The sequence below is a fragment of the Acomys minous genome (assembly GCF_964271855.1).
Source record: "Acomys minous genome assembly, chromosome: 13".
NCBI classification, from domain to species: Eukaryota; Metazoa; Chordata; class Mammalia; order Rodentia; family Muridae; genus Acomys; species Acomys minous.
In genome coordinates, this window is record NC_140495.1 from 105,850,989 (window position 1) to 105,872,625 (window position 21,637).

Sequence of the window (21,637 nt, forward strand, 5' to 3'; positions counted from 1 at the left end):
GGAGACACAGGACACGTGGCTCAACTTTTAAGTTTTATGTCACTCAAAATTGGTGGCCCCTAGCTTCCCCACGCCCCCCCCCTTCGGTTCTCAGATGCAGATGCAGTGGCTGCGCAGATCCTGTCCCTGCTGCCCTTGAAGTTTTTTCCGATCATCGTCATCGGGATCATTGCCTTGATACTGGCGCTGGCTATCGGCCTGGGAGGTGAGTGCTATTCATAATTGAGTAGCTGCTCGGGTACCCGCTCCAGCGTTTAAACTTGCATGAGCCCCCACTAACTCCCACCCCCTGTTCATACTTGCTGCTGCCTGGCCTTAATTACTGGTGGCCGGTGTCCTTTTGGTTTGATGGCTACGGGTTCTGTCTGCCGGCACGAATGTCAAACCAGAGTAGGAATAGGCAGGGGCTGCTGGCTGTGTTCCGGGCTCTGCCACCTGAGTATCTGCCCAGTTAGAATTACTCAAAGGTAGCTGATGAAACAGGACTCTGGGATGCGAAGGGGGAGGCTGGGGTGGAGCAGACAAAGACTTCCATTCAAGTCAGACCACGCGTGCCGGCTATTTTCCTAGGGAGGCTTTTGAGAAAGTGGGTCACGGGGAGGGAGGGGCTCTCTCACAGTTTCACATAGTTTCTCATTTTCTCCTTAAAGTAACTGCAGCACAGGGCAGTGTACTTTGCCTCCTGCTCAGCCGTGTGTCCCACAGTTCACTGGCTCCAGGCCCAGAGTAGAAGAAAGCATGGCTGGTTGAGAGGGCTCATCTGAGACCCTTGCATGGCTGGCTTGGTGAGCTGGCTACAGCCATGCAGTTTTGTTCTTGCCTTTGAACCCTAAATGCACCCTGACTTGTGATTCCTGGAGGGAGTGATACCGTGGGTGCGGCAGCCCCGCCCCTTGGAGTTCAGGACCGGAGCAAGGCTGAAGGAAACAGGCTGATGCTTGGCATGTAGTTTCAATGCAGGTTTCATTATTGATGGGCAAGTCCAAGGCTGCATGGCCCAGCTGTCTGTGCTGCACACCCAAGGGGCCACTCGCTAGCATTCTGTCATTCCTCCTCTTTCCAGTCCACTTCGACTGCTCTGGCAAGTACAGGTGCCATTCATCTTTCAAGTGCATTGAACTGACAGCTCGATGCGACGGGGTCTCTGACTGCAAGGACGGGGAGGACGAATACCGGTGCGGTGAGTCACACGGTTCACTGCAGGAAGGAATAGAGAGTGAACACAACCCAGCGCTTGCCGTTCCTGTTAGATGGATTCAAAGCGTAGCCGTCGCCATGCCTTGTCCTCAGCTGGGATGTGCCTAGTGGGGTTCTAGAAGGACTATTCTGTGGGAGACTAGACAGGCTCTGAGTGTGGGGGGTGTCTCAGGGTACAGATCGTGAGAACTGCAGCGCCTTGTGGGGAGGGGCTGTGGGTGGGAATGGGTCAGGTTGGAAGAGGGGGTTCGTGGAACAAAATGGGGTGCTGTGGTCTCTGCCCGGCCTCAGCCTGCCCGCCCTGGTACTCACTGCCCTTCTCCCTCTGCCTGACCAGTGAGGGTGAGTGGCCAACGAGCAGCCCTCCAAGTGTTCACGGCTGCTGCATGGAGAACCATGTGCTCCGATGATTGGAAAAGCCACTATGCCAAGATTGCCTGTGCCCAGCTGGGGTTTCCCAGGTGAGTCAGGAACAAATGACAAGGATGACAGAATAAGGGCAGATCGCTGCAGGTCAGTCAAGAGCCCTCTAGATGTTTTAGCATGTCACACTTGATTCTTTTTCAAGACAGGGTTTCTCTGTGTTAGCCTTGGCCATCCAGGACTCACTTTATAGACCAGGCTGGCCTCGAACTCACAGATCGATCCGCCTGCCTCTGCCACCGGAGTGCTGGGATTAAAGGCGTGCGCCACCACGCCTGGCTCACACTTCATTCTTACGGCAACCTCATGGTATCTGGCTCTGTTTTCCTTCACAGGGAGCAAGACAAGGCCCAAGCAGCTAGGTGACTCCAAGTCACACGGAACATTGTGTTTGAAGGAGTTCTCATGGCTAGGCTAGGGCCTTAGCTGCAAAAGCAATTTAGATCTTTGGGGCTGGGGCTGGGGCTGGGGCTGGGCGGGTAGAGCACTGACCCGGCATGCACAAAGCCATGGGGTTCATTCTACCATTGCAATAAGCAGGCGTGCTGGCACACGTGTAATCCCAGCCCTGGGGAGGCAGAGGAGGCAGAAGCAAGGTGAGTTCCAGGCCAGCCTGGCCTACATGGAGAGTTTGAGAACAGCTTGAGCTGAAAAGTGAGTTCTGGTCAAAAATAAAAATCATCCAAACCAAAATGCAAACCACAAAAACAAAAACAAACAAACAAAAAAAACCATAATGGAAAGTGAACAGTTCTCATAAGCCTAGAATTCTGAGTGGAAAAAAAAAATACTCTGGCTCAGTGCTTTGCAGATTAAAGAGCAGATGTTGAGACACTAGCACCTGGTCCTGCTGGTCATATCCATGTCTGCACACACATCCTCAAGGGCCCCAAAGGATGCAGTTATTCAAAACACCCTCAGCCTTAGGAGGCCATTTAAGACAGTATCTTTCTGCCTTCAGTGTTAGGAGCCACCTGCTGGCTTTCCACACTGTGGCGCCAACTGAGGGCACCCTCTCCTTCACGGCCGTCCCTCTTGACTCCTGACCCATGCCTTGCCTCCTTGGGTGCCATTACCTCTCTCTCTCTCTCTCTCTCTCTCTCTCTCTCAAAGATTTATTTATTTTATTTATTACATATGAGTGCTTTATCTGCAGAAGAGGGTATCAGATTACATTATAGATGGTTGTGAGCCACCATGTGGGTGCTGGGAATTGAACTCAGGACCTCTGGAAGAGCAGGCAGCGCTTTTAACCACTGAGCCATCTCTCCAGCTCCACCTCTTGACTTCTCAGTTCTGTAGATCACAATTTACTACAGGCAGGTTCCCATGTTCCCACACTCATCTTAGGAGCTGAGCCAGATCGACAGTGGCAAACTCAGACAGACCGACATCCTAGTTTATAATGCAGGAAGCAGGACCCTCAAAATCACATGGCTGCACACACCATCTGGGGAGGAATCCAAGCCAGCAGGATCCTAGATGCCCTGCAGCTGAGGTCCTTCAGGTCTGTCTCCCCTCTGCGTGCCTGGGCTCTAAAACAGGCTGCGACTGAAACTCAGTGACAGCTGCAAAGGTTACTCAGAGACAATGTTGAAAATTATATAGCTTTTACTGCTTAAAGAAAAGGAGGAGACTCAAACAGCACCAAAACACACGCATGCACATACACCAAAACAGCCTCAGTTTCCTCATCACGTATCTGATTCCTGTCAGTCTCTTTCCCATTCTGCCTTTTCTCTTCTGGAATATTCTTCCCTTCCAAATCCCTAGCCATCGCCATACTGTCCCAACACGCTCAGCTCAAGTCCTCTGCACTCCTCCTTGTGGACCCTGGATAGGAGCTTCAGGCCTCCAGGTACATTGGAGCCACTTGACAGGGCTGGCAGCTCCTGGTTCTAATTGCCACCCCCAACCCCGAGCCTCCATTTCCTCCCTCTGAGAGGGTGGTTAGGGTTACACCCGTCTCCCTGTACCATTTTCTCCTGCACCATGGGCATGCCACCCTCCCATTGCCTCAGCCCCTCTGGCTTTACTCTATGTTCTTGTTTATTCTCCCCCCCCCCCCCACTGCTCCCTTCTCTCTTTAGAATCCCTCCTCCTCTGATGCCATCTAGCTCTTATATCTGGAATAGCGGTGGACAAGCAAAACGCTGCCGCTGCTGCCACCACCACCACCATGAACAACAACAAAAATCAGAACCCAAACGAGTCAAGCCAGTTGGCTCAAATCTTGGTGCAGATTCAGGCCAGCCTTGTGAGGCTCGACTGCTTTCCTCCTTTAGAATGGATAACATCGGCATCCACCTTAAAAGGCTGTGTGGGCTCAGTGGTCAGTAGGAGGGATCGTGGCTGTGGTGAGGGGGTGATTGTGGCTGTGCTGGGGGTGGCTGCTGCTCTGAGGTGGCCTGTGGGTTCCACCTGTGACACTTAGGCTCCCTCTGGGCCAGCTCATCATCTTCCCCATCTTCCCCATGACCTGACATCACAGCAAAAGCAGGCTCCCTCACACAAGGCCTTCTACTGCAGCCTCCCTCAGCAGGGAAATGCCTGAAAAACATCTTTTTTGTTGTTGTTGCTGTTTTTTTCGAGACAGGGTTTCTCTGTGTAACCTTGACTGTCCTGGATTTGCTTTGTAGACTAGGCTGGCCTCAAACTTACAGCAATCCGCCTGCCTCTGCCTCCCAAGTGCTGGGATTAAAGGCATGCACCACCACCACCCAGCTCTGAAAAAACATCTTGATGGCATTTTCTTCAAACCCATGCTCGACTGGATACCACACTGTACTTACATGAGTCCCTGCCCTGTGGTGCTTAGCAGCAATTGGGTGGTATCCGGTGTGACAAACTCCTGGGTTAGTGAGATGTTAGCCATTTGCAGAATGATTTGCTCCTCTCCTTCCTTGGGGACTCTTTAAATTCTGCATTTTTTCTTCTCTATTTCTTATATTCTGGGTATGTGCTACCACAGTCTAGGTTCTTTGAGTCTTCTGTACCATGGCTGTGTACACCTGTCTCCTGGCACTGAACCCATTTGCTTTTGCCCCAGGGTTCTTGAGTCACTGCCTTCCATGACAGTGCTGGGCAAAGTGGACAGGTTCTCCTGGTCCCCTAACCCTCACCCTCAGGAGCTAGACTTCTAGCTGCCTCCCCACAGGCTTGGCTCCCAACAAATCAAGTACATTAGAGTGGGCAGGGTGGAGACCACTTATGTGTGGCAGGAAGTGGTCTTTCTTTGTGGCTGGAGCTGGGTGGGTGGGCAGGCCAGGTTGTGGACTGTGGGTCAGCAAGAAGATCTGCAGGCCACAGCCAGCCTGGAATGCCTGGCTATAGCATGTGCATTTCATCAGCAAAATGAAGCCTTTGGTGACTTGAGGAGGACCAAGTGAGGTCCTCAAAGTGTAATGTTGTAACCTGGTGAGTGCTGTGGGGTGACTGACATTTCAGTCACTGCGACTGTTGGGTCTGGGTTTCCAATGTGCCTGCAGCTATGTAAGCTCGGACCACCTCAGAGTGGACGCACTTGAGGAGCAGTTCCAGGGCGACTTTGTATCCATCAACCACTTACTGCCGGATGACAAGGTGACCGCATTACACCACTCTGTGTACACGAGGTAAGGGGTTATATAGATGCCACTGCTGTCCGCCTTGGTGCTGAGGCATAGGCTGGGTGTGTGAGGCTGCGGTGCACTCCATGAGGGGAAAGAATGCCACCTCCACAAGCAAGGGTGGAGCTCACTGCTATGGTTAGGATGGTGGTGCATAGGCCAGGGTGCAGGGATGAACCCCCCCAACCCTGGAAAATACAGTTCAGTAGAGGTCAGAAAGGAAGTCCAGTAAAAGAGCAACAGCAGCCAGGTATGCCATTAGGCCACTGCTGGGCCTGCCTGACAACAGGGAGTCCTGTGTGTGTGTGTGTGTGTGTGTGTGTGTGTGTGTGTGTGTGAGTATATGTGTATAGGCATGTCTCTGAGTATATGTATGTGTGTATACATGTTGTGTCTATCTATATACATGTGTGTATGCATGTGTGTGTGAGTTGTGTGGTATCTATGTATGTTTGTGTATATGAGTGTATGAGTGTATGTGTGTGTATGTTTGAGGGTGTGTATATGTATGTGTGAGTGTATATATGTGTGTAGGTGAGTATGTATGAGCACTTGTGTATATGCATGTGTGTATTATGTATGTATGTGTGTGAATATGTGATTACATGTATGTATGTGTATGTGTGTATATTCATGTTATGTGTGTATGTGTATATTTCTATGTATGAGTATGTATGTATATGAGTGTGTCTTAGTATGTGTATGTGGTTGTGTGTGTATATATGTGTGTGAGTGTGTGTATGTATGTATGAGAGAGTATATGTGTATGTGTATGTGAGTGTGTCTGCCTGTATGTATGTACGTGTATATTTGTGTGTTTATGTGTATGTGTGTATGTGTGTGTATATGTGTGGTTGTGTGTATGTGTGTGTGTATGTGTTCAAAGTAAGCAAACAAGCAGGAAAGGAAGAGGAAGCTAAGACAATAGCCTTTGTAAAGTGCTTTCACAGTCACCAGTTGTCCTTCACCCGCGCCCCCCCCCGAAAAAAAAACTCTGGGAAAGAAAAACCAGGTTCCCTTAGCAACAGTCAGGTCCCCAGCTCTGAGAGAGCTCCCTGCTGGGGCCCAGGTTAAAGTAGGGGCCACATGCCACAGGTGCTCTGAAGCCAGGCTTTCCTCTGATACCCAGGCCCCAGGTTCCATGTCTGTGACCTCTGCCCTGCAAACAGCAGCTTGTTGCCTGTCCATGAACTGTTCCTTTCCACTGTAGGGAAGGCTGTGCCTCAGGCCACGTGGTCACCTTGAAGTGCTCAGGTAAGTTATGTAGGCAACATGGAAACCCGTCCTTGTGGAGTCATATCCCCTACCTTGGGACAGCTCAAGACCCCTTCTCCTGGATGCTAATGTGGGGCCAGGAGGTCATTGTCAGCAGGGACACTGCAGAAGGGCGGGGCGATCACACATACTCTCTGCACTAACAGCTCTTCCCACTGCCTCCCACAAACCCTCATTACCCCAGCTCCCACTGTGGGATTGGTGTGAGCTCTGGGTGGGGGACAGGCACAGGGACAAGGTAGGAGGTTTGGGGTGCTGACAGCATTTCCCCCCTAAAAGGCCACACAGCTTACCCATAAACCCTTGTTCTTCTGCAGCCTGTGGCATGAGAACTGGCTACAGCCCCCGCATCGTGGGTGGAAACATGTCGTCACTCAAGCAGTGGCCCTGGCAGGTCAGCCTCCAGTTCCAGGGGTACCACCTATGCGGCGGCTCCGTCATCACCCCGCTGTGGATCGTCACTGCTGCACACTGCGTTTACGAGTGAGTGCCTGAGCCTGCTGCCGCAGACTTTGCTCTTCCCAGAGCCTTGTTTGGTCCTGGGTCAGATGGAGATCAGGTGGTCTGGGAGTGAGGACAAGGCAGGAAGGCAGGAAGCCAGTCTCCATAAAGCCACGTGCAGCCGTGCAGCCGTGCAGCCGTGCAGCCTCGCCTTCCTCACAGTGGACCTGTCTCTGTGTCTGGGAGTGACATGAACTGGGCTGGCACAGAAAAGGTAGAAAAAGGAGAAAGGAGGCTCAGGGCAGAAGGAGACCCATAGAGGTCATCCATGCTATGGCAGAGCAGGGTACCATGGGGTGGAAGTGCAGGTCACCCAGAGAATAGTGAACCCCCACCAAGCTGTTGTCTGTCAGGAGTTTAGATGGCAAGGAAATCACAGAAAGAATCTTAGACTCAGTGGCTGGTTCTCTGCCTTTTTTCTCCCTGCTTGGTTACTGTCCAATGGAAAAAGGTCCAGACGGCCTCCACAGAGAGCAAAGCCAAGCCCAGTTCTTAAATGCATGTTTCTTGGGTGTCAGTGGAGAGAGTGACCTATCTGGGATGTACATGGGGTATTCTGTGTCCGTGCAGGACTTGGGAGTGTGGTCAATGTGGGGCACAGATGTGTAGGGCCATCTCCTGCCTGGTGACATCTCTCACCATCTCCCTCGGCTCTCTTGGGACACTAGAGCTCAGCATGGACGGGTCTGTCCTGAGATTCACCTCTCTGTGCATTTCAGCCTCTACCACCCCAAGTCCTGGGCCATCCAGGTGGGTCTGGTGTCCCTGATGGACAGTCCTGTGCCCTCCCATCTGGTGGAGAAAATCATCTACCACAGCAAGTACAAGCCAAAGCGGCTGGGCAATGACATCGCCCTCATGAAGCTGGCTGAGCCACTCACCTTTGACGGTACGTCTGGGCTTCTACACCTGGCAGCTGCTTTTTTTTTTTTTTTACTTTGTCTCAAGGGGCTGCCTGCTGAAGCACTGTTAGGACGGCTGCTTAATTATCCTTGCCAGGAAATTCCAACATCTGATTCAGCTGGGTGTTGACATAGGTCTGTTGTGTTTGCTCATTCAAGATGTGTGTGTGCACATGTGTGTATGTATGTGTTGTGTGCATGCTCCTGTGAGTGTGCTTTGTGTTTCCTCATTAACAGTGTGGTGTGCATGTGTGTGTACTTGCTTCTGTGTGTGTGCATCATGCTTGCTTGTTAAAAGTGTGCATAATTGTGTGTGTATACTTGCTCCTATGTGTGTGCACTGTGCTTGTTTACTAAAAGTGTGTGTATGCGCATTGCATTCCCTCATTAATGGTGTGCTGTGTATACATGTATACTTGCTCCTGTGTGTGCATTATATTTGCCTATTACAGGTGTGTGTATATGCAAAAGCATTGCATTTGCTTACTGTGTGGTGTGTGTACATGTTCCTATGTGTGTGCATGCATTTGTGTTTGCTTATTAAAGGTGTGTGGTATGTGAGGTGTTTGTGTGTATATACATTCCTGAATGTGTGCATCATGTTTGCTTATTAAAGGGGTATGTGTGAACACACTCCTGTGTGTGCATTTGTGTTTGCTTATTAAAGGCATGTGGTGTGTGTATGTGTGTATATATGCTCTTGTTTGCTCATTAAAGGTGTGTGTCGGTATGTGTGTGCATTGTGTTTGCTCATTAAGAGTAGGTGTGTATGTGTGTGCATGCACATGGAAGCCAGAGGTCACCTTGAATGTTGTTCCTCAGGGACTCTCCACCTTGTTTTTTGGGGGGTGCAGGTTCTCTCACTGGTCTAGAGTTACCTAATAGGCTGACTAGCCAAGAAGTCCCAGGGACCCGTCTGTCTGTCCCTCCCCAGCACTGGGTCACAGGCTCAGTGTCTCTACAGCTGGCTTTTCACATAGGTCTCATAGATCAAGCTCAGGTCTTCATGCTTGCGCAGCAAGCCCTTTGCCAGCTGAGCCATCTTCCCGGCCCAAATGATGTGCCTTCAATGTGAGTATGTCAGGAGACTGAGCCTTCTCACAGGGCTCCAGCCTGTTGCCTTCTTTCCATCTTGTTTGTTAATTTCAGCTGTGGCTCTAGTGCTAACTTACTCTCACAGCCTTCCAGGTCCTACTCTCTGGCCTCTCAGTCTGGTGCCAGCAGCAGGCAGGAAGAGCTTCTCTAGGCCATTCCACCTGCTGCCACTAGGTGGTGGAAGAGAGTCGCCTGTCCTCAGGGACCCAGGGCAGACAGCGCTTTCCTGCCCTGGTGTTTGCTGCGTGGGACATCTTGTAGGTCATCTCCAGGATGGGGCAACTTGAGGGCTTGGCAGTAGCCTCCCTCTTCCTCACCTCTGGGATGGTGCTAGGCATCCTCAGCTCACTGGGTGTTCTTAGACCCGATCTCCCCCCCTCTCCCCCCGACTCTAAGCACTTATGGAGACTGCATCTATGAGTCCAAGCTCATCCCTCTGGCTGTTATGGGACCCCCCTATAACAGGGGGGCATCAGCCCCACTTGAACTCTCTGTCATTCGGTCAGTGGCACAAAACAGGAGGGATGTTGGCCTAAGTGAAAGTCCTGACCTTCCCAAGGATAAACACTCTGGAAGGCAGGCAGGGACGTCCCCAAGATGAGCGTGTGTGATTTCTAGAGCAACAGAGAGAAACACTGCTGGGGTTGGGTTGCGGGGCTGCTGTTTGCTAATTGTTGTGGTGATGCTTGATTCTAGAAAAGGAGATGTCTGTGATGTATTTAGCTAAAGAGCCAAACATGTCTCTACCTGTCTCCACTTTTCTGCTATCACCACACAGGATGGGAGTGGGGACGGCATCTCCAGCGCTGCTCATAAGAAAGCCCTGGGCTTAAATATGCAGCTGCTGGGCTTTGCTCGGGTATCAGTGGCACAGCCTAGATACAGGCCTGCTGCCACTACAAACACCAGGGGCAGTGAGAACATCCACAGTGTGATGTTCTGGGAAGTACAGTATACACTTAAGGTCTGGACCAGAAGTGACCAACCTGGACCCAAGGGCCAAGTGTGACCCGGGGCCCATTTGGGCAAATAAAATCTTGTCATAAATCAACCCTTTGTTTACCATCTCCTATGGTTCCTGCAACAGTGATGAGGTCCACCTAGGCCTCAAGCCTGAACCATCTTTTACAGCCAGGGGACTCAGGCTACAGTCTAGGGCTACAGTGGAGTTTTAGGGACTCTGGGGGATGAGTGGGCGGGGCTTCTGCTCTGAGCCAGCTGCCTTCAATGACCAAAGCCAAACCGCTCCCTAGGAGGTGGTAGATTCGGAAACCTGAACACAAGGTCAGTTGGATCAGGGACTTCACATCCTTGTTTGCCTTCTGACAGAGACCATCCAGCCCATCTGTCTGCCCAACTCTGAAGAGAACTTCCCCGATGGGAAACTGTGCTGGACATCAGGATGGGGGGCCACGGAGGACGGAGGTCAGTGGTCTGAAAGCCAGAGGCTGGGAGGAGGGCCCCTCCAATGTTCCGTTGTGCTGTCCTCTCAGGATGCTTGGAGGTCCCAGCTCGGGGCGTTAGGGTGGGCCGACTGTTCACAGCAACACACAGCTGAGTAGGGTAGCCTTGGGCTATCATGGTGTCACTCAGCTTCGGACAGTGTGAACTTCTGAGGCTTCTCTGGAGAGAAATGAGCTATGAGGGAGATGTGTGGGTACTTCTCCATGGAGAGACCTCCACCCACCCCTTCCCCCTTCCCCTCTTACTCTACTGACGCAGTACGTGAAGCTCACCTTGATGACCTCTCAAGCTTTGTGCAAAAGGCAGGCATAGGCCTGAGAGAACTGGCACGGTGTGTTATTTTCGCCTACAAACATGGAATAGAAGGTGCTCCCAGGAGCCCCCACTGCTTTAGTAGCGGTAGTACCATCAGTCATGGTCACATACCTGCCAGGGACATCTGTGTCCCTTGCATCAAGGCACAGTGCTGACATGGTCTCGGTGCTCAAGGTCCCCAGCAATGGCTTTCCTTTGTGCATTTTTCTAGACACAGGCCAGGCAGCTGTCAGTAGAAACTGTAGCAAACTACAGTGGTCTGGATGGCTCAAAAAGCTCCAAAGCGCAGGCATGAGTCCTCTCATAGTTCTAAAGTCTGAGGTCAAGGTGTCCAGAGGCCTGAGGTGGGGGGTCTGTCCCAGCATCTCCCCAGGGGCTGGTGGTCTCATAATTTTCAGTGTTCCTTGGCTGGATGATGCATCACTGCAATCCCAGTGTCTAGGTGGTTGTTTTGTTTGTTTATTTGTTTTTCCCTAATGTGGTTTCTAGGTATTGAACCAATCACTTTGCTGGCTGACCCATCTCCTCAGTCCCTTGATCCCTGTCTCCATGTTGGGTTTAGAGACTGCCCTAAACGCAAGATGACCTGGCCTCGAGATGGTATTTTAGTGGCCTCTGTAAAGGCTGCTCCAAACAAGGTCACGTGTCCTGGTTACAGGTAGACAAATAAGACGGGGCTTATATAATTCAGCTTGTGCAGGAATTTCAGTGTTTTCCTCTGGAGACGTTTCCATGCAGGCTCTCACTGCAGCCCAGGCTGACCTGGAACTCACTATGTAGCCCAGGCTAGCCACGAACTTCACAGCAACTCTTCTGCCTCCAGCTCTCAAAATCTAGGCCAGCTCACGTTTATCACCTTCCAGCTATAGGTCAGAAAGCCACCGGTCAGCCTCAGGGGTCACTGGTGCCGGTAGGCTGGCTCCCTAGGTGGCTCCAATGACAGCTATCCTATGACCTTTACTTCTATACTCCTGGGCTCATGGCCTCATCCTAGGCTTCAAGGCCGACAGGCTGATCTGTCTCTTAAGTTCTGCTTCTCTGAGTCATTGATAAGTCCTTGTAGTCCTAATGAGTTTACTCACGTCATCCGGGCTATTGAACACTTGTGAGGTTCCCTGGCTAATGGCATGGCCACAAGGCCAGGGCCCACACCTCTATTTGGAGGGTCACCCTACTGCTGGCTGTGTGGCCTTCAGGGGGCCTCAGTTTCCCTTTTGTAATGTGGATTGATTGGGGTAGGTCAAGGGCTTGGCTGGCCGTGGGAAGAAACATTTGTCTACTGTTTCCCTCTTCTCTTCTACTTTGGGTCCCTTAAGGGAGTAAGTGGCCCTGACGCAGAGGTGAGAACGTACAGCGCCCTCAGCAGGGACACTCTGGGCTCCATGTGCTCCGTGGCAGTCCCAAACTGTGACTGCTTTGTGTCAGGTGGCACGTCCCTTGTCCCCTGGTTTTCCTGTCTTTCTGTTCTCTAACCAGGTTCCTCACTGCACATTTCTTATTACTTTGAGGCAGGTGACGCCTCCCCTATCCTGAACCATGCGGCCGTCCCTTTAATTTCAAACAAGATCTGCAACCACAGGGATGTGTACGGCGGTATCATCTCCCCATCCATGCTCTGTGCAGGCTATCTGAAGGGCGGCGTGGACAGCTGCCAGGTAAAGGACTTCCAGTTACCCTTGGGGCCACGGCTGCAGCCAAGGGTCCGGCATAGGGACCCAGCCCATGGCACACAAGCCTCTGCCAGCTTCCCTGTGACTGAACAAAAAGCAAATTTACATGGCACAAGGAAGAGATAGCCTTGGCTTTCCCAGTGGTGGCCCGGCCGCCTGTGTTTACCCAGGTTCCCAGTCTTCCAGGGCATGGGGTGTTGCCTTCCCTCATCTTCTCCAGCCTGATTCTCAGTGTGTAAGGGGGCCAACCAGAGCAGCAGGCAGGTATGAGCTGATGGGTCTGGGCTCCCAAAAGCCACAGTAGGTGAGACTCAGTACTACCTGTAAACACAGTGAGTGATGGTCGCCTCACGCACACTACTCTCCCTTCCAGTTTCATGGGCTGCACAGGCCACCCTTGACCTCCACAGTTTTGGTGGCTGGGACCTGGCGGGGAGACCCTTCCCACACAGGCCAGAAGCCAAGGCTTGGGGACAGCCCCATCCATTCTAGAATTACACGGGCAGAGATGTGCACGTGGTGTCACCCATGCGCACTGTGAATGGGAGCGTCTGTGCCACCCGGGGAAGTGAGCTGCTCCATCCTCTTGACCTTTGCCCTCGTCTGCTCTCCAGGGAGACAGCGGGGGACCCCTGGTGTGCCAGGAGAGGAGACTGTGGAAGTTGGTGGGGGCCACAAGCTTTGGAATTGGCTGTGCTGAGGTGAACAAGCCCGGAGTCTACACCCGCATCACCTCCTTCCTGGATTGGATTCATGAGCAGTTGGAGGTGGGTGGAGTGCCCCCCAGTTGGAGGTGGAGGTGACTGACCAGCTCACATGTTCCCTGCACCCAGTGTGACCACAGCTCTGCCATAGGGAGCCGGGAGGGGTTGGAAAGGATGCTGATTCTGCAGTGATCTGGTGGCTTTGGGTGTCAGCTCTAGAGCACAGTTAATCCCACGGGTGTGATCCAGGCACACACAGGGGAGGGACTGGAGGAATGGGCCCGCTTGACTCAGCAGGGAAAAGGGTGACCGGTGGATGAGGTGTCCCCTTGGAATGGGGTGAGTTAAGGATGCCATATGTGCATGGAACAGAGGGGTGGGTGGGTTGAGTCCAGATGAGGTAGAGGCGGGTGAGGGGGACTCCCAAATGCCCTTGTGAAGTTAACACCTTGCTGAGGGCCAGGGTGAAACAGGGAGTCCTAAAAGCAGGAAGGATCGCTTCAGAGACGGGGAATCTGGACAGGTCTACAGAGGCTCCAGGTGAGCAAGAGGAAGGCAGGGGAACCCTGAGCCACCAAAGAACTGAGAGTCACTGGGCACCAGGCAAAGAGATGTCCCAATTGACACAGGCCCTGTTGCAATGAGAGCCAGATGTCCACAGTGCACTCCCTTCTGAGTGGGGAAGGCCTGCAGGGAGGTAAGGTCCAGCCACAGACCAGAGACTAGGCAAATATTTAATAACTTTATCCCAGACTGGCCTCACATTGTTCCCTAGTCCAGTTTCATAGATATTTCTCCTGACATAGTAGGGGTGAGGTTTACGTAACAGAGACCACATTTTAAAAGACAGTATCTCCTGACATTTGATACGGCGATGTGTGTGGTCACCACCTCTGTTCAGTTCTAAAAATCTTCCTGTCATCCCAAGGGAAAACCGTGTTCCTTCCTGCCCTTCAGTCTCCTCAGCTGTGGGGTTCCAAAACCTTCATAAGTTATACGTGTATGTGTGTGTGTGTGTTTGTGTGTCTGTGGTGTTTGACACACGGTCTTGTGAAACCCAGACTGGCACCTAACTCATTGGGTAGCTGAGGATGACCTTGAACTTCTGATCTCCTGCCTCTACCTCCCAGCTGCTGGGATAACAGGTATGTACCAACATACTTAGTTAATGGGGTTCCGGGATTCAACCCCAAAGCCTCATGCATGCTAGGGAGGTAATCTACCACTGAGCTGCACACAGACTTTTTTTTTTAAGTTATTATTTATTTAACTAAAGATTTTACTTTTATTTTGTAATGGTGTGTGTGTATGTCTATATCTGTGGGGGGAAGTGGGGGAGCTCGTGAGTGTGTATTTGTCTTTGTGTATTTTTATGTGCAGGGATGAGGGAGTGTGTGTGTGTGTGTGTGTGTGTGTGTTTTGTGTGTCTGTATGCACGTGTTTGTGTGTGTGTTTATGTGTGTGTACATATGTGTTTCTGTATGTGTGCATGTGTTTGTGTGTGTGTTTGTGTGTATGTATGTGTTTGTGTGTGTGTGTTTGTCTTTCTATGTGTTTATGTGGAGGAATGTGTATGTGTATGTGTGGTGTGTGTGTGTGTGTGTGTGTGTGTGTGTGTGTAAGTACAATGCCTTCAAATGTCAGAAGAGGAGGTTAGATTCCCCTGGAGCTGGAGTGACAGGCTGTTGTAAACTGCCCAATGTGGGTGCTGGGGATCAAACCTATGTCCTCTGCAGTATAGAGTAGTATGTGTTCTTAACCACTGAGCCACCAAGGGGACCTTTATAACGAATTCCTGTCATTTGAAGCCTTTGGCTGAATAAGAAAAGATACGTTCAAGAACTCCCTTAGCATTCCTCAGGTGTTAATTTCTGTTTCTTTTCTTTCTTTTTTTTAATTTAATTTTTGTTTTATGTGTACGGGTGTTTTGTCTGCCTGTATGTCTGTGCACCGTGCGTGTCTTTGAGGCCTGTTAAGGCCAGAAGAGGCATCGGCTCTCTTCAGACTGGACTTGCAGACAGCTGTGAGCTGCCATGTGGGTGCTGCAAGTCAAACCCAGGTCCTCTACAGCCAGCGCTTTTAACCTCTGGAGCCATCTCTCCAGTCCTAATTACTATTTCTTCATTATTGGTTTAACTCAAGGTCTTTTTTTCTTTTTCAGTTTTAGTACTGAGGACTAAATGTAAGGTCTTGTGTGTACTAGGTGGGGCTCCACCATTGAGCTACACCCCAGCTCTCTGCTTCTTCATTTGTATTTGGTCTTAACTGAGAAAGAACCCTGAACACGGCTCCTGTGTCGGGGAAGGGTGGAGATGAGGTGGCAGCTGGCGAGGCGGGGCAGGTTCAGGTCTCAGAACTGCTAGTCACAGCTGTGGTTTTCTGCAGCCTGCCTTCCCTCTATGGTGCATGATGGAATCCAAAGGGGCTGGCACGTGTAGGCCTGGCTGCTAGTCCCGGACTGGTAGGAGGCTGCCAGTTGGAGCAGTCTGCTGGCTTTATTATACTAGTACCACAGGCTTTTCTTCAGTACAGAATTTAGCCAACACCTGTCTTCCCCTTGTGAAAATGGGCATTTGAGCAGGTGACTTCCTTGTGCAGAGGCCGTTGACGGCACTGTGCCGATAAGAATAGAACGCAGATGGGCCATGTGTACCTGGGGGGTGTGTGGCAAGAGATAGAGAAACCCTGGAAAGCAAGTGGCCCTTCCTGTGGCAGCTCTTGCGACACAGGTCCCACGTGACTGTTCTGAAAGGCTAAACCACCACAAAGCCAACAATCTACTCCTGTCATGCGTCAGCCATCCAGGAGTACGGGGCAGTCAGGGATTCAGGCTGGGAAGCCGTGCGTGCGTGGTAGGGATGGGGTCCTTCCTTGCCAGTGTGCTACACTCAGTGGTGGGTCCTACAACACTCCTCAAGCTAGTAAGGACTCATTATGAGTACAGCCACACCCAGATCAGGACCTCAGCCTGACTGCCCAGAGGGATCAACAGATCGCAAACTTGCGGTGGGCAAATCCTCCCTTGGCTGTTTGCTAAGGACCTCGGGCCTCTGTCTGTGCTTCACAAAGACAAATGTACCCCCCACTCCCCCCCCACCCCCACCCCCCACGCCCGCCTCCAACTCATGCGCATAAGTTGCACCTGTCCCTGCCATCTCCCTAGATTTTTGCTAAGACAGGACCCTCTGCCAGTCAGGCTCAGTTGGGGGGTGGGGATTTGATGTAGGGACCAGGTGATCTTAGTGTTTTGAACATCCTGGAGAGATGGCTCAGCCGTTAAAGGCTAGGCTCACAACCAAAAATAAACATCCTTTTAGAAGGGCTGGTGTACTAAGACTCCCTGGCCAACAGGAAAAGACAGGGCTGCTTCCTCAAGTATCTGTTCCCTGAGGGGCTTCGCTGTGGTGGCTGGTTGGGCATTGTGACAGTCTCTCAGGGTATCCTAGTGATCAGGTGCCTCTGACCATTGAGGGCCTGCAGGAGATGTCACCTTCCAGACACACCTGCTTCTGAATCTCTTTCCGAGTAGCTCAAGAAAGATCCAGAAGCCCTCTTCCCTTTCATAGAGATCGTCCTGGGTTTGACTTGTCCCTACCATGTTTTCCTCTCCCCTTAGGGCTCAAAACAAACTTATTCTGCTTCAAATTACTCAAATTAGTCCTCAGGAAGATGCACCTGCTAGCACCTTCATATAGCAGACTGAGGACAATCTTAGGCAGGGATTGAAAAGTGCAGAGGCCTTTCTGGGTGGGGGCCATCCAGAGCTGGCACCCTCCTCCCTCAGAGACCCAGCCATCCCCAATGACCATTGATAACGTTTAATGGAAACTCAGTCATAATGTCCAACACATGGCTTGCAGGGGAAAAGATGGTGACCTCTGTTTTCACTTGTAGAGAGACCTGAAGACTTGACGAGAGGGAACAAGCCAGCACCCAAGCTCCTGAGGGTGGACACGGCCTGAGCCTTCCCTGGACTCCTGTGTGGCCATGGTGGAAGTGAGGTCCAACCTTAACTGCTCTGCACATCACACTGAAACAGAGCCAGAGGAAAGAGCACGCTCCATACCCTGACGCCTGGGGCTGCCTGCTGCTAAAGACCCCAGTCGGTCACTGGGCTTTGGGGCTAACATGACCTTGGAGCTCTGTCTGTGCTTCACAAAGACAAAAGCACCCCACCCCCCAACTCATGTGCATCAGCCGCACTCGTCCCTGCCATCTCTCTAGATTTTTTTCCTCAGAGCCGCTTCCAACTCAGGCAAGCTCTCCTGCAGAACCATCGACCCCTGCCGGTGCAGACCTGAGGCCAGGATCTCATCCCAATGTCTACTTCCAACAGCCCCTTTCAGGAGTGGGCAGACTCTGTGAATGCTTCAGCCTAAAGGTTTCTCTCTGTAGCCTTGGCTGTCCTGGACTCGCTTTGTAGACCAGGCTGGGCTTGAACTCATAGTGATCCACCTGCCTCTGCATCCTGAGTGCTGGGATTAAAGGCGTGTGCCACCATGCCCGGCCCAGCCTAAGGTTTTATTCCACTATTTTCTCATAGCATTTGGTGCTTGACGAATGCCTTGCTTCTGGAAGGTGCCCCTTCTCTTAGCTTGGCTTGACCTTAGGCTTGAGTGAGTGAATGAGTGGTGATGGCTCACGGGAACGGAAATCTTGGGCGCACATTTCCTCGGGCTCCACACGTCAGGAGTTAGCATTTTCCTATTAGAACAGGTTCCTCAGCATTTTAGAGGCATCCCATATTGCATCATGGGACTCATAAACAGAGTAAGGGACCCAGGCCTCAGCAAAGACAAGACTGGAGGACACTAAAAGCAAGTTGAATAGAAGGGTCCTAAGTCATCGGGTCTGTCCCACCCCTTCAGGCATTCCGCTAATGTACCACAGCCAATGGCGTCTGGGACCCTCCTGCATGGCTCACAGTCCTGTGGTTCCCAGATTACCCCGGAACAGAAGAGGGTTACATGAGGATGTAGCCATTGGTCGTTCAAGCTTGTCACAGAGTAAGTCTTCAGAATATGAATCGGTTGCCTTGTGGCTGCAACAGGAAAGGTGTGTGTGTGCCTCTGTGTGTGTGTGTGTGTGTGTGTGTACACACCACCAAGACAAACTGGCACATAGCCATTGTGCTTAGACTCAACCCTGTCCAGATCAGAGCCACGACTCAGATTTCTGTGAGTAGAATAAATGTCCCAAGACCCAGGGTGGGTGCCTGAAACTGCGAGTGACTCTGAGCCTTATACAGATGGTTCTTTCTCCTATGCGCTCATCTGTATGGTGTAATTTATCTATTAGTCATAGGAAGAGATGGACAATCATAGCTAACAATAAAGCACAGCAGTTATAGAAACGCGTGGCCATTCACACTTACATATTGCTGCTCATCACCAAAAGCCGCGAGGACAGGAACTCAAGCAAGCCAGGAACCTGGAGGCAGGAGCTGATGCAGAGGCCATGGAGGGGTGCTGCTTCCTGGCTTGCTCCTCATGGCTTACTCAACCTGCTTTCTTATAGAACCCAGGACCACCAGCCCAGGGGTGGCACCACCCACAATGGGCAGGACCCTCTTTCATCAATCACTAATTCAAAAAGTGCTCTACAGTTGGATCTTATGGAGCTGGTTTTTTCTCAGCTGAAGTTCCTTCCTCTCTGATGCCTCTAGCTTGTGTCAAGTTGACATAAAACTACCCAGCACAACAGAGCAGATGTGGCAGCCTTGGAGAAGTCAAGCCGTGTCCTTTGCAGCCTCTCCAACTTCAGGTAGAGAGCAGACAGGTGAGGCCTACAGATGAGAATTATTTATTTATTATGTATACAGTACTCTGCCTGAGCATACACCGCAGGCCAGAAGAGGGCACCAGATCTCATTATAGATGGCTTCGAGCCACAATGTGGTTGCTGGGAATTGAACTCAGGACCTCGGGAAGAGCAGCCAGTGCTCTTAACCTCTGAGCCATCTCTCCAGCCCTGGCCAAGGCAATCTTAAACCACAACTTCACCCTCCTGTCTAGAGCTGCTCAGTTCCTAACACTCAGGTTAGGTCACTGATGTGGTGTGAAACCCTTATCCCCCCAACCTAGTGGGTGGATAGCATATACCGTGTGGACACACTGCACAAAGGCACCATTTATGTCCTGGAGGGGTGGAGCGGAAAAGTTTGAGATTTCCTCATGCTACTCAGAAAAGTAACTGAAGACTTACCAACAGTTTCTTTCTGGGCTTTTCCACTTATTACCTTTGGACCATATATGATTTTGCCAAATTCTCTTTGAAAATACTGCTAGTGTCTATGTGATATGTATAAGCTGTGAGATGAGGCGTTTCCCTATGTAACCATCCCTCTTGAGAGAGCCGGACTATGAGGCTGGCAGAAGGAAATTTCCAGCTGGTTGTGACTTCATCCTTCTCTGATCACTGTTGTTGCTTATAGTCTTGGATAACACAAACAGCAACCAGCCAATCAGCATGGGCTGGGTGCCTGGTCCGAGCCCTGCACATTTTACTAATAAGCTCTTTGTCGCTACACTCCTACCATGACAGCTCCGCTGCTCCTTAGGAGCCTTTCTTGGCAGAGCCTCCTTTTGCCCCTCTTCAGGTCTTCTCCTTCCAGGCCTAATTCCTCTCTTCAGGCCTGCTTCCGTTCCCTAAGTGCCCCGCCCCTGTCCCCGCCCCCACCCTGCCCCCCTTGCCTACCCACAAGGCCTGCGTCACCTCCCCTAATCCTCTGCAAGCCTCAAGTCCCTTCCTTTTTACCTGGTACTCAAAATTCTAAAGAAAGAAACCCGCTAAAGGATCAATATGCTAGCTGCTAAATCATACTTTTTTTTTTTTCAAGACAGGGTCTCTCTGTGTTAGCCTTTGCTGTCCTGGACTTGCTTTGTAGACCAGGCTGGCCTCGAACTCACAGCGATCCGCCTGCCTCTGCCTCCCGAAGGCTGGGATTACAGGCATGTGCCACCATGCCCGGCTAAATCATACTTCTTTAGATTACAGAATCTAGAACATCTAGTGTTTCTCATATGACATAAAACATACTGCCTTTCCATAGTCTTTACCAAGAAGCATGGGCATTTCTGTGACGCTTGGCTCACGGAAACCACCATGCCCTTCAGAAGGGAACGCCGGAACTCCTCTCAGGAGCTTGAACTCCACCACAGAGCTCAGGCAAAACAGAAAGGGTGCTAGAGAGATGGCTCAGCGGTTAAGAGCCCTGTCTGCTCTTTCTAGAGGTCCTGAGTTCAATTCCCAGAACCTACATGGGGGCTCACAAGCATCTATAATGGGATCTGGCTCCCCCTTCTGGCAGGCAGGTGTGCATGCAGGTAGGGCGCTCATGCAAATAAATAAAAAAAATTTAAAAAGGTGCTAGAAGTTAAGACTGCATTCAAGACAAAGCCTTTCTGCTCCCCTCCTCCTCCTCTCTTCCTTCTCTTCCCCCCCCCCCTCCGCGTAAGCTGCATCCCTGGACTCTCCAAGGCAGAGCCCTAAAGACAGCTTTATCCATCTGCTAAGGTGCTGGTCCTTGAACAAACCCCACAAGCTCTCATCTCTCAAATACTAGCTTTCAAGTGGAGATGCCCAAATGCTAGCCCAGTGACACTAAGAGACTGGACTGGTGTGATCCCTCTTCTGTGATGAGGAGTCCAGGGCATGAGGAGGGAAGCACTTTCCCAAGGCCACACATTGGCCCAGCCCTGTACCGTCTTAGAATGGCTTGTCGTACCAGCAGTGGGAACAAACGCAACGTGGGACCAGACACTTTGCAAACCCATTCAAAGCCGTCAGAGGCATAGGTGATCCGAGCTCCTGGATGACTCCTTCCGCTAGGGCAGTGTTTGGTCTTCCCAGAGACAGCTGCTCACTCAAGCCAGAGGTCATCAGGGAGGTCATGCTTTTCTCTTTCTAGCAGTTGATGTCAAGTGTTGTCCTCTGTCTTCCCTATTCCCTTGAGACAAAGTCTCTCATTGAATCTGGAGTTTGCCGTTTGTTGACCAGCAAGGACCGGCAAACCCCGTTTCTGTGCTGCCCTGGCCAGCACTGGAATTACGGGTGTATGTGCCCATGTTGAACATGTTTGTCTTAAACACGGGATCTGGGGATCTGAACTTCGGTCCTCACGCTTGCCTGCAAGCAATCTGACCCACTGAGCCAGCTGCCCAGCCCCTCTGTTGTATACATCTTTAAATGGCATCAACTTAAATAAATCTCTCTTAAAGAAACTTCCTCCTGGGCCTTGTCGTCCCCCAATGCATGTGAAAAGCAAGCTTTATTCCACTTGCTTCAGGCACAGACCATTCTCTGTGTCTGAGCAGAGCCTGTGGGGGAGCTCAGCATGCAGAGACATGCTGGCTGGCTGGCCAGCAGCACCTTCCTGAGCTGGGCTGTTTTCCAGTTTTGTTGCACGCACCCCTCCCCCACCCCCATCTGTGTGCTTGTGTAGACTCTATCATCCCTCATGTTCACTAACCTCCTCCGAGTTA

General features: G+C 51.3%; 1 protein-coding gene across 1 annotated transcript; it reads left to right on the plus strand.

Annotated features, from left to right (window-relative positions):
• Positions 1 to 814: 814 nt before the first annotated feature.
• On the plus strand, positions 815 to 18,477 carry TMPRSS3 (transmembrane serine protease 3). The gene is made up of 10 exons (XM_084753185.1): positions 815 to 1,180; positions 1,535 to 1,658; positions 5,109 to 5,234; positions 6,439 to 6,482; positions 6,821 to 6,986; positions 7,724 to 7,893; positions 10,331 to 10,426; positions 12,293 to 12,435; positions 13,065 to 13,217; positions 17,049 to 18,477. Exons 1-10 carry the CDS (start codon positions 955 to 957, stop codon positions 17,064 to 17,066), a joined length of 1,266 nt encoding a protein of 421 aa, XP_084609311.1. The 5' UTR covers positions 815 to 954; the 3' UTR covers positions 17,067 to 18,477.
• Positions 18,478 to 21,637: the final 3,160 nt, after the last annotated feature.

Bases quoted from the DNA above. Each gene is read 5' to 3' on its own strand.
- TMPRSS3 (XM_084753185.1), top strand. From the start codon at position 955: ATGCAGGTTTCATTATTGATGGGCAAGTCCAAGGCTGCATGGCCCAGC. The intron at 5,235-6,438 runs GTAAGGGGTTAT...TTTCCACTGTAG, and splicing joins CACCACTCTGTGTACACGAG to GGAAGGCTGTGCCTCAGGCC. The intron at 6,483-6,820 runs GTAAGTTATGTA...GTTCTTCTGCAG, and splicing joins GGTCACCTTGAAGTGCTCAG to CCTGTGGCATGAGAACTGGC.